The 12,452-nt window shown below is 46.9% G+C and overlaps 1 protein-coding gene across 2 annotated transcripts in view; it reads left to right on the forward strand.

Annotated features, from left to right (window-relative positions):
• The window catches only part of ALDH1L2 (aldehyde dehydrogenase 1 family member L2), an 836,174-nt gene that overhangs the window by 651,076 nt on the left and 172,646 nt on the right, over positions 1 to 12,452 (forward strand). For both annotated transcript variants that reach the window (XM_069629899.1, XM_069629898.1), the window contains exon 17: positions 682 to 775. In XM_069629899.1, the coding sequence (XP_069486000.1) occupies positions 682 to 775 (94 nt within the window). The remainder of the gene's footprint in view (positions 1 to 681; positions 776 to 12,452) is intronic.

Consider the following 12,452-nt stretch of genomic DNA (forward strand, 5'->3'; position numbering starts at 1 on the left):
AGTACAAAGAGGCCCCTCTAATGAGAGCAATTCAAAGGGTACAGGAACCTCTAAAGCAGAGACCAGGAACTAAAGGGAGCGAAAAACCAAGAAGATACGGGAAGAAAGGTGCAGGAACCCATTAAACCTGAGACTGAGAACCAAGGAGAAGTGACCCCGCGAAGATTATGGGAACCCCCTAAACCGAGACTATAACCATATTGGTTATTGCCTTAATCTGCAATGGGAGACCTGGCCCTGGATTAGAGATCTGGGGGAGTTTACAGCCATTTCTTATGTTGTCTTGAAATACTGCCTACAACCTGACAGCTTGGCTTAGTTAAAAGCCTCTGTTTATTAATGTGGCCCTACATTGTATACACTTCCTAATAAACGTTTGTGCATCACAACTGTGCCTCAGGACATTCTTGTCAATCCTTGTCAGAAACGTGACAGTTTTTGCATGACTTTTTTTCCAATGCAAACAGACCGGTGACTTTACCATACCATCCTAAAACTGCCGGCTGAATGGGCTGTACCAGGGGCATACTTCTAATCCTTAGTAATGGCAAGTTACAGGCATGGCTAGTTCATTCTTTAAAAAATACACCCTGTGCATTTATTCTGAACAAGGATTGTTACTACTGATTGGGACAATATACTCACTGTGGCCAACTGTTTTTTTTATTTCTCATACTATAGGTGGTCTGGTGGGACAGCGTCTTTCCGAGCACCCAGATATTCGTAAGCTTGGCTTTACCGGTTCAACCCCCATTGGAAAACAGATTATGAAAAGGTGAGGCATGCACAACTATACGCTAGATCCAGTCCTGCTTCATTACTGTTCATACCTCGAGGTAGCCACAATAAGAGGGCATGCCTGTGGCGTTATATGTCTTGGACTGCATACGAGTAGACAAAGTTCTGAGGCATGCGTGTGGGTAGTGTTACAGCTGAATCATCACCCGACAACTTGAGGGGCTTCAGGTGGACTGGGTAACAGAATATGGGGGTTCTCAAATCAAAGAGCAATTCTTGCTTGCTTAGGGACTGTAGTCCATCTGTTCCTAACTTCCCTTGGGCTCTGTCTCTTGGCGATCAAATGATAGTCACTCACAGCCCATGGGGTTTTTAGTGTCCGCTGAACTCCTTTCCTGGCCTGGTTGGTGCTGCTCCCTCTTCCAGTGCTGGTCACCACATGGGCTTGAGGGGCCCTGGGTCATATTGCACAATACCACACCTGATGGAGTCTCTGCCAGAGCTTTCTGGGCCTGAGTTGCTGATTTATGCTCCGGGAGGTTGCTGTTGGAGTCTGCCACTGCTGTTGCCAACCTTTGTTGCTTGTTTGGTATCCCCTCCACAAGACTCCTCTACACCCCTCCTCAACATCCTGGCCTCCTCTGCTCTCCCCTCTTGGTCCCAATCTCTTCTGTCCTGTGCTTCTGTCCTTTCTCAGCAACAATTAGCCCCTTTTCACTACCCCGCTTAGCTGTTTGTCATCCCTCACCATTCCTCTTGCGTCTTCTTCTGAGACCTCTGATTGGCTGCCACCCTTTGCGTCTCTCACTGTTATTTCCTCCCTCGTTACTTCTCTCCCAGCCTCCTCCTCCTTAGATTCTGTTTTTCCTCCCACTCCTTCACCTCTGCTGTATTTCTCCATTCTGTCTTTTACTCTTTTATATTCCTCCTCCCCCCTTGATCAAGTCTGTCTCTGCTCTTTTCTGAGGTCTTCTCCTCTGCTTATCCAGGTCTTTCCACTCAGCCTACAGGTACTTCAAACTGCCAACTCCGCTTGTTGTCGCCCTCTCCAGATCTTTCACCTCTGCGTTAAAGTGCTTCACTCCTCCAAATACTATTCCCTATTCCAAGTCTTTCCACTCTCCTTTCCTTCCTTTCTCTTTTCCTCCTCTTTTTGCCTCTTCTACACCTCCGCCTCCTCTACACTCTGCTTCCTCTATGCTTTGCACAACTATCGCTTTCCGCTCTGGTGCTTGCAAATGAACGGTGCTCAGCTATGGGGCTTTAGGTACCTATCAGAGGGATTAGCTTTTCAGATTTGAATTGTCCTTTGTAGCTGCTCCTGATTGGACTGTACTTCCAGCCATGGTTTGGAAGCCTGAAGCTACAGGGCTTCTAGAGGATCCTGAACCGCCATCTGCGTCCCTTCTGGACTTCGTGGTCCCTGACACATAGGGGATTGAACTCAGTAATCCTTCCAACATGGTCGCTTGATGCGGAACGCTGCTTGCCAGTCTCTGCGCTACATGCTCTACGTTCTACAAAACAGACACGCCCCCGCGGCTCTGCGCGTCTCAACGCTACTGTTCGCCGTAGCTGGACGTGTGCTGCCAGAGTTCGCTCGGGGCTAATTTCCTGAATTCTATTTCCCGGTTCCTTGATTCCTCCTCCTTTCCTTTCATCCTTCAAACTTTACCGAACTTTCCTGGATTTTCACCCGCGCTCGAGTCACGGCTTCCGTGCCTCCGTGCGCGGACATTGTTCCTTCCTGGTTCCGTCCCGGACAAACTGAACGAAGCAGGCTGGAATCCGAAGACCCGCGCGCGGGCTTATACAAATCCTGGACCGTGCGAAAGAAGTCACAAAAGAAGGTTGCAAGCAAACAGGAAAAACAGGAGAGAAGGGGAGAGACTTGTGACAGATTGAGACGCCTAAAAATCGATACGGATACAGGGATGGAAGCCGCGGTTCAAGACCTCATGCGAGGCATGCAGGAACTCACCACAGAAGTTCAAAACCTTAAAGCTGAGAACGCTGCCTTAAAGCAGCTGGTATTGTCTCGTGATTCTGCTTCCAAGGAAAGTGTGTTATTGGGAGGAGTGGTGGACAAATATGATGGCTCTCCAAAGACCCGTCATGCCTTCCTTGATTCATGCTTGGTGCATTTCACCTTCAAGCCCTACTACTTTTCCACCCCTAGAGCAAAGGTGGGGTTTATGATATCACACCTCACTGGCAACGCATTAACCTGGGCAACTCCTCTAGTCAATTCGGGCGACGCCCTCCTGGATGATTACAATGGATTCGTGGAAGCCCTAAAGGCCATGTTTGATCGTCCTGAGCAGGTTTACAGCGCTCAAGAACGTCTACTTGATTTTCGACAAGGATCCCAGGATATGCTTACCTATGTCACCCGTTTCAAACAACTTATGAAGGAAGCTGGTCCCAAGAGGCTAGCTTCACTCTCTTTCGCAGAGGCTTGAATGAAGAAATAAAGGACGAGCTAGCCAGGGTAGCTCGCCCTAATTCCTTCCAGGCCCTCTTGGACCTTTCCCTGCAAATTGATTTTCGAATCCAGCAAAGAAAGGCGGAGAAAAAGAAGTCGAAATCATCATTCCAAAAGGCTGTCATAGACCACCCTTCTAGCCCAGAACCCGCAGTTTCTCCGACCTCAGATCCAGAACCCATGCAACTGGGGGCATTCCGTGGACCCATTACCCCACAAGAAAGGATGCGCCGTATTCACACTGGTCTCTGCATGTATTGCGCTGCCGATAAACATCTTGTCAGAGAGTGCCCTATTGCTCCTCCACGGCATTCGGGAAACGCCAGCTCCCGATCCTAGATGGGGCACAGTTTCGGGAGAACGATGTCTGCTCCACATCAATTCCTTCCTTGAACTCGCCTGGACCAAATAAGCTTGTGATTCTTCAGGCCTTTCTATCGCCTTCCAAGAAATAATCTTACCCCTTTCTGGCATTAGTGGATTGCGGAGCCATGGGTATATTCATAGATCATGATTGGGTCACTACTCACAACATTCCACATGAAACTCGAGAGACAATGCAACCCATAGATGCAATTGATGGAAGTCCCCCATCTTCAGGACCCATAACCCTTAAAACTAAAGAGATCCTACTCTCTATAAATCACCATCAAGAGAGGATCAAATTTGACATCATAAGATCTGCCCACTATCCAATGGTTCTAGGCATGCCCTGGTTACAGAAGCATAACCCCTACATCAATTGGGCAGCAGGCTCCTTGTTTCTTGGTTCTGAACATTGTATGTCCCACTGTTTATTCCTAGATTCCTTACCAAAGTCCTCTGAAAACTCGCAAGAAATCCAGCAAAGTCTAGTCACTGTCTCTAACATCATCCAAATTCCCAGGGCCTATCAGGCTTACACAGATGTATTTTCGACTGCCATAGTTCAAGCTCTTCCTCCTCACAGACCTGAGGATTGTGCCATCGATACTGAACCTTCAGCATTGATCCCTTTTGGGAGAATGTTTATTATATCAGAACCTGAAAAGAGGTCCCTCCGGGAATACCTGGATACTAACTTGGAAAATGGCACCATACAACCATCCAAGTCCCCGGCGGGCGCTTCATTATTTTTTGTTCCCAAGAAAAATACCAAGGAGCTTAGACCATGTCTAGATTACCGTGGCCTTAACCGTGGCCTTAACCAGTGTACTCTCAAGGACCGCCTCTCATCTCGGATATCCTGGAAGCAGTAAGAGGTGCAGTAGTATTCACAAAATTAGATCTCAGGGGTGCCTGCCATCTAATTCGTATAAAGGAAGGTGACGAATGGAAAACAGCCTTTAGAACACCTTTTGGCCATTTTGAATACCTGGTTATGCTCTTCGGACTTGCTAATGCCCAGCGGTCTTCCAACATTTTATGGACCGGTGTTTTCTGACATGCTGCTCCTCTTCGTCATTGTATATCTGGACGACATACTGATATACTCCAAGGACCATATGAAACATGAAGAACACGTAAAGGCAGTTTTACAACATCTACGTGAACATAAACTCCTGGCCAAACCCCAGAAGTGTCTTTTCCATGTATCAACTGTTCACTATCTCTGATTCGTTCTTAGCCCTAAGGGGATTGGAATGGACCCCTCAAAGGTAGATTCCATTCTATCCTGGCCCGTTCCAACTACTATAAAACAAATTCAATCCTTCCTGAGGCTTGCTAACTTCTATCGGAAATTTATACCAGCCTTTTCAGAGATTGTACATCCTATTTTTACATTGCTTAAGAAGGATACCCCCTTTCAGTGGACCTCAGCCCAAGATACAGCTTTCCAACGGTTGAAGTCGGAGTTTACACAAGCTCCCATTGTAGCTCAACCCAACATTGATCGCCCTTTTCTTGTGGAAACTGATGCCTCCAACTACGCCATCGGGGCAGTCCTAAAGCTGGAACTTGATGATAAGTTTGAACACCCCATCGCCTATCTTTCTCGCACCTTGACTTCCAGTGAAACTCATTATTCCGTCCTGGAAAAGGAACTGCTAGCCATCCGCCAAGCCTTCACTGATTGGCGTCATCTTCTCCTGGGAGCTAAACACCCGGTACAGGTCCACACGGACCATCGGAATCTTCAAGTACTGCAATCCCTAGAATGTAGAAACAGTCGTCAAGGCCGTTGGGCCTTCTTTTTTGCTCAATATCTGTTTCAAATCCATCATGTCCCTGGAACACACAACATAATAGCCGATGCCTTATCCAGACGTCCTGATTACGAAACCCTTGAAGATCGGACTTTTCCTAAGATGTTTGTTGCCCAAGCTATCACCCTCCTGGAAGATATTCGAATTCCAACTCAGTCCTCTGAAACCTGGAAGGAGTTTTAGAGAAACAATGGATGGAAACGTCCAGACAGGGGATGGATATCTGTTCAAGGACAATCGCTTGGTCATCCCCATTCCTGGACTGCGGCAAAAGATCACCAGCCTATGTCATGATACTTTTCATTCAGGACACCGTGGCATCACCAACACCCTCTGTTTAATACAAAGACAATTTTGGTTGCCGAGGATGAAAGAGGATATCCGGATCCATATCCAGGCATGTGCAGTTTGCAATCAGAACAAACATGATAATAAGAAACCGGCAGGTCTACTGCTTCAACCAGCAATACCAACAAGACCCTGGGAATTCATTGCCACAGATTTTATTGTGGAACTACCATCTTCCAGGGATACACAACTATCATGGTTACCATTGATTTGTTCACTCATATGGCTCATTTTACACCTTTATACAAACTGCCATCCTCATCTGAACTCGCCGGAATCTTCCTGGAACACATATTCCGGCTTCATGAGTTACCCTCCAAGATCATTTCTGACCGAGGACCCCAATACATATCCCAGTTCTGGAAACAATTATGTCGTATACTGGGAATCCAACGTGCCTTGTCCTCAGGTTATCACCCACAGACCAATGGAGCCACTGAATGTGTAAACCGAACTCTGGAACAGTATCTTTGTTGCTTCGCCACCAAGGTCCAGGATAATTGGTCACTCTTAATACCTGTGGCCGAATTCGCTTACAACAATTCGGATCATTCGGCTATCAACACCAGTCCTTTCTTCTGTAGTCAAGGATTTCATCCTTCAGTTCTACCTTCCATTCTCCCACACCCTACCCCAGTTCCTACGGTTGATTCCTGGATTGAAACCCTTGTTAATGTACACAAAGAAGCAAAGGAACCCTTAGAAAAGGCCCGAAAAGACGTTAAACATCATGCCGACTCTAAAAGAAGACCTGGGCCTTCTTACTCAGTAGGCAATAAAGTCTGGTTATCCTCGAAACTCCTTCCTCGACATCTGCGACCAAATAAACTGGCTCCCAGGTATTACGGGCCCTTTTCTATAAAAGAAATCGTCATTCCAGTGGCCTTTCGACTTCGGCTACCAGAATCATGGAAAAGGATCCATCCAGTCTTCCACACTTCTCTGTTGAAACCATATGTTCAGCCCTCTCGAACTGCTCCAAGATCTACCCCAGTGATTATCAATGACCAAATCGAATGTGAGGTTTCCAGAATCTGACTCTAGATACCGACGTGGTCAACTACAATATTTGGTCGAATGGAAAGGATACCCTCCCAGTGAGCGCACTTGGGAACCCGCGTCAAACGTGAATGCTCCCAGGCTGATTCAAAGATACCATCTTATACATCCGGGCAAAACCGGAGGGAGCTGGGCTTCAGAGGAGGCATACTGTCATGAACCGCCGTCTGCGTCCCTTCCGGACTTCGTGGTCCCTGACACATACGGGATTGAACTTAGTAATCCTTCCAACATTGCCGCTTGATGCCAGTCTCTGCGCTAAACGCTCTACGTTCTACAAAACAGACACACCCCCGCGGCTCTGCGTGTCTCAACGCTACTGCTCGCTGTAGCTGGACATGTGCTGCCGGAGTTCGCTCGGGGCTAATTTCCTGAATTCTATTTCCCAGTTCCTTGATTACTCCCCCTTTCCTTTCATCCTTCAAACTTTACCGAACTTTCCTGGATTCTCACCCGCGCTCGAGTCACGGCTTCCGTGCCTCCGCGCGCGGACATTGTTCCTTCCTGGTTCCGTCCCGGACAATCTGAACGAAGCACGCTGGAATCCGAAGACCCGTGCACGGGTTTATACAATTCCCGGACCGTGCGAAAGAAGTCACAAAAGAAGGTCGCAAGCAAACAGGAAAAACAGGTGAGAAGGGGAGAGACTTGTGACATCCTGAGCCTTTCTCTCAATCTCCAGCTTAACTTCAGGTTTTAGGGTTTCCCGCACACTTCTTCTTACAGTCTCAAAGCCAGTACATCCCTGGCCTGCAGGTTTTGTCGGGAATTCTCAAGGGAAAAGTGCCAGGTGCCAGCTCTCATAGTTTCTGCAGGAGTAGATGATGCTAGCCCTCCAGACCCCCTAGAACCGCCCGTCCAACAATCCTTGAATTTAAAATTGCCGAGCAAGCAAACCCGAGTAGAAGTGGATAAAATAACCAAAGACCGGTCTTGTCTTGCTTGAAGCCCTCACTTTCGGATTTCTCTTCTAAGAACAACAGCTGGAGTGACCTAAAAAGAAACACATAAAGCTATACATTCACTGCTCTATGGTTCTACTATTCACTAACTTGCAATCTTCCCAAGGATTTCCTATCTACCTGTTGCCTTTGCTAAAAGGCTTATTCCTGTTGATGCTGGAGATGGCTCTCTTCCTTTTGATAGTCACTTGTAAAACAATTTTCTGTCTTGCTATTCATAGGTTTGTCATGGTGCTGCCTTGCAGTTCATAAACAGAGCACTATGAAGTTTTAAAGAACCTTTTACCAGGTGTCTGGGTATCCTCTCACTTTTATTTTTTTAGAATAAAAGCCTTAAATTGCTCTATTCAAAATAATTATCTTCCTGACTCATTTTGTTCTTGACAAAGAAAACCGTTGTGTATTTACTCTGCGAATAAACGTAGCAAGTTCAGTAATTGGCGCGTTGCAGCCTCTCAGAGTATCTCATGCGTTGTTCATTTTCCTCAGCTTTTGCTTCCTGCTTCAGCATACTACGCACACGCACGTTACTACGCCCTTTCCTCAAAAGGCCTAATGAAAACCTTTCTGCGCTTAGGGGAGCCGCGATGCTCCTTCTGAAAATCACACGCGCCCTCTGTTTCTTCTCAAACACGCGAAAAAGTGTTAATTGGTTACCCGCCGGCACCTCGCGCAATGGTTAGTTACATTTACTTTACTGTTCTGCAATGTCTTTTGATCACGCACATGGATTAGTTCAAAACACGGCAGTATCTCGTGCAATGTCTAATTGGTTAATATGCAACTGAAATGCTTCCTTACAACTTTAAACACGTCTCTATTTAAGATAACCTTTTCTGCAAACATCAGAAACAATATTTTCCTTTTAACTATAAACAACGTCTCGAGCTAAGCATTTAACATCAGATCTTCATATTGGTCTATTGACAGACAATTGTCTTTCTTTACTTCACTCAATTTTTAGTTAGAAGTTCACTTATCTCAAAAGTGCCTTTGCCTCCCTACTGGTTCTCTGTCTCCTCTGGTTTTCAAACTACTTTGACTGTATATTTTTCTTCAATATTTTCTGGAGCTTTGATTGCTGTGACCTGCTCTGGCTGTAGCCTGAATGAAAGGAAGTTTAGAAACTTTCGCAGCAATTTCCCAGCTAATCAATGTGACCTATTGCTTGCTCCATCTTGGACTGGGAAGACTCCACTAAAAACACAGACTCACATGGCAACACAACCCCTGTGTCTCATGCCTGCCTTGAATCTCCTGACCCTTCTCTTATAATGGACTGTGAAAACCTGACATAAAGGAGGTCCTGAGCTTCTGCTCAAGGTTCTGCCACTGTTATTTATGCTTCTGGAGGACACTTTTCCCCTGGCATCTGGCAGGGTCATCGAGGAGGGGTTTTCTGCACTTGCCTATCCATTCCTCCCAAGGTCCTGGTCTCAATTGCCACCTTCACCTCTCTGAACCTCACATACGCTCCCTGCCATGCGCTCATTCCACCTCCTCCCCCTGCCTAGCGCCAACCGTACTTGCTGGAACCTTCCTGGTGTGGCGATATCAATCATGTTTATTGCTTCCTCCTCCGCCTGATATCTTGTGCATGGTGTCTCCTCTTTATTCTCCTCTAGCATCTCCTCATGTTCTTTACTCTCTCCCTTACTTCCACCAGCTACTTCTGAGAATTATCCTGCCTCCTGCTTATTTTCCCCACACACCTCAGTCTCACTCTCTCTTCTCCAGCCCCCTCTCGAAAATCTCTTTGCCATCTCCTAAAAATGTCTCCTCCTCTCCTCCACCTCCTACATAACCCTTCTGATAATATCCAAATTCCTGGTGTTCTCCCACCTCCTCCTTCACGTTTACTCCAACCTCCTGATATTTATTCCTAAGCCACCTCATGTATATCCTCTTCAACTTTACTTTACTGTCACAATTCTTCAGCCCTTTCACAAACTCTCTTCACTATCACAGACCTTCTACAGACTTCCTCTGCACTGCCACCAACCTCCTTTCTCCAGGATGGGGTCTGGCATGGATTCACATGCTCATAAATATTCCCCATAGTCAGTCTGGGAATCCTCAGTAAAAGAAAAAACTTTCACTTTCACTTAAAAACTGTATTTCTCCTCTAAACCAATCACTGTCCTCTGGGTCATACTGCCCCATCCAAAGACAGTCCCCTCCCTAAGCCCCGCATCTGGTAGCCATCATCAGATTTTTACTGCACGCTTCAGTGCTGGGAGTCATCGAGTTGTACGTTTTTTCTGAGTTTTTTTCGCCAAAAAGTTTTGATTTTTGTTTCCAAGAGTCTGTGTGCTCTTTTCCTCATCTGCCGGAAACAGGGATCCGTTGTCGGTGAAGTTTGGCGGCTCTCAAGGGCAAACATTCATCCAAGTTTCTGGAAGGCAGTCTTGGGCCTACTTTGCACCCTCAGACCATGACAGAGGATAAGGTGGGATGGACCCTGTTCAGGCCCTGCACCAAATGTGGCCTGCGGAATGTCTTTGTGGAGGACAAACATCTACAATGCCTTTACTGCCTGCACCCGGACCAGAAGTCGGTGTAGTGCGAGATATGCCTGGGCTTCTCGAAGAAGACGACGAAAGACAGGCATAGCAGGCTGTCGGCATGGCTCAATTCGAACAAGGCCTCTGCCCCATGCTCCGAGCCGTGTCATGCCTCGCTCAGGACCAGCCGGTCCTAATTTATTTATTTTATTTTGTACATTTGTTTAGCCCATGTTCATCGTGGCGCTGTTACTTGTAGGGAACTTAGTTGCAGGGAGGTACAACATTTTTTTTTTTACAGTTTACATATTTTACATTGGTAGCACATTAATACATATTTTACATTGGTAGCAAATTAATACAGTCAGCTAGTTTCAGGTACATTTGCAGGTTTATCAAGAGATGTGGCGAGTAGTCCCCGGGGACTGAGGTGTTGATCAGGCGAACAGAGTGTTTTTTATGGCTTTGCGGAAGGCACTGAGTGAGGCTTCGGCACGAAGCGTCATAGGAAGGGCATTCCAGTGTAGGGATGCAAGGTGTAGTGGAAACTAGCGCCTCCTGCCCTGGCTCTTTTTACTCTGGGCACAGTGAGCATGTTTGCGTAGAGTGTTCTGGTTGGCCTTGTAGATGTGGCGGGGTGGATTCTTTGTGATAGGTAAGCCGGTGCAGAAAGGTGGATGCATTTATGGGTAAGAGTCAAGGCTTTGAATATAACCCTCTCCTTTATTGGGAGACAATGGGCTGATTTTCTAGCGGCCGAGATGTGTTCTCTATTAGAGATACCTTGGGCTGCACGCAGAGCACTGATTACTTGCAGTTTTTCTAGATGTTTTGTGGAGGTCCCTAGGAAGAGTATGTTACAGTAGTCTAACCTAGAACCGGTGATAGCTCTGGCTATGTTGGTGCAGTTCTCTTTGGAGAGAACGGGCCTGGCAGCGCTAATGAGTTTTGCATGGTAGGCTACAGTAGAGGCAATTCCATTGACTTGTCTCGTCATGGATAGGTTGAAGTCCAGATAGACTCTGAGGGTTATCACTGTGTCAGATACTGGTATTTTGATGGAGTCAATGGTGAAGTGGCTGAACTGGGTGTCAATATTTTTGAGAGTTTCAGTGGATCCTACCAGCAGGAGTTCTGTCTTGCCTGAATTGAGGCAGAGTCTGTTGACCGCCATCCACGTTTGGATGGTGTTGTAAATGGTGTTAAGCATCGTGGAGCCTGTGTCATAGTTGCCTGTGAGTGTGAGGAGGATATGAGTATCGTAAGCGTAGTTGGTGTAGGAGATGCCCATGGCATCAAGGATGAGAAAGAGGGGGCGTGTAAAGATGTTGTACAGAGTAGGGGAGAGGCAGGAGCCTTGGGGTACTCCACAGAGCATGATGGTGGGTGAAGCTGAGACTAGATCAGCGAAAACATGCATGGTCCTACCTTGTAGGAAGGAGGTGATCCATGCAGTGGCGTCAGGGGAGAATTTGGCTGTGGAGGTGAGGTGGTGGCTTAGGACATTATGGTCTACGAGGTCAAATGCCGCAGAGAGGTCAAGAAGTTGGAGCAGGACCAGTTTACCTTGGTCTCTCGCATCGTCCATCTGGTTTTTGAGGTCAAGTAGAGCGGTCTCTGTTCCATGCCTTGGGCGAAACCCAGATTGTCGTAACCCTAGGAGTTTGTTCTCTTCTCTGAAGTGTTGTACTTGTAGGTATGCTACTTTATCCAATATCTCAAGTAAGAAAGGGACGGTGGTGATGGGCCTGTAGTTATTGGGTAAGGTGGGGGTCAAGTGTGTTTTTTTTTTTTTTCATTTTCTTTTTTTAGGAGGGGACTTTCCCAGTAGCAAACGAAGCGTTGACAAAGGCTGTTAGGAATGGAGCGAGAGTGTCTGCACAGTCCTTGATAATTGCGGCCGGGCAGGGGTCACCCTTACAGTTGGAAGGCTTTATAGTTTTCATGAGGTTGACCATGTCCTGCTCCTGTATGGCCTTGAAAGATAAGAGGGGAGAGGTGTCAGGAGAAGAGGGGATGGCGGGGGTGGGTTGGCTGGTGAGCGTGTGTTTGGTGTTCAGGATTTTAGTTTGTAGTGAATTCAGCTTGTTACGCATGGCTGTTTGGATGTTGTCACACCATGTCTTATTTTTGGTGAAATTTTGGGGGGGTGTGTGGGGGTCTCTAGTTC

Source organism: Ambystoma mexicanum, chromosome 12, assembly GCF_040938575.1.
Source record: "Ambystoma mexicanum isolate Mex_15411 chromosome 12, UKY_AmexF1_1, whole genome shotgun sequence".
Classification (NCBI taxonomy): Eukaryota; Metazoa; Chordata; class Amphibia; order Caudata; family Ambystomatidae; genus Ambystoma; species Ambystoma mexicanum.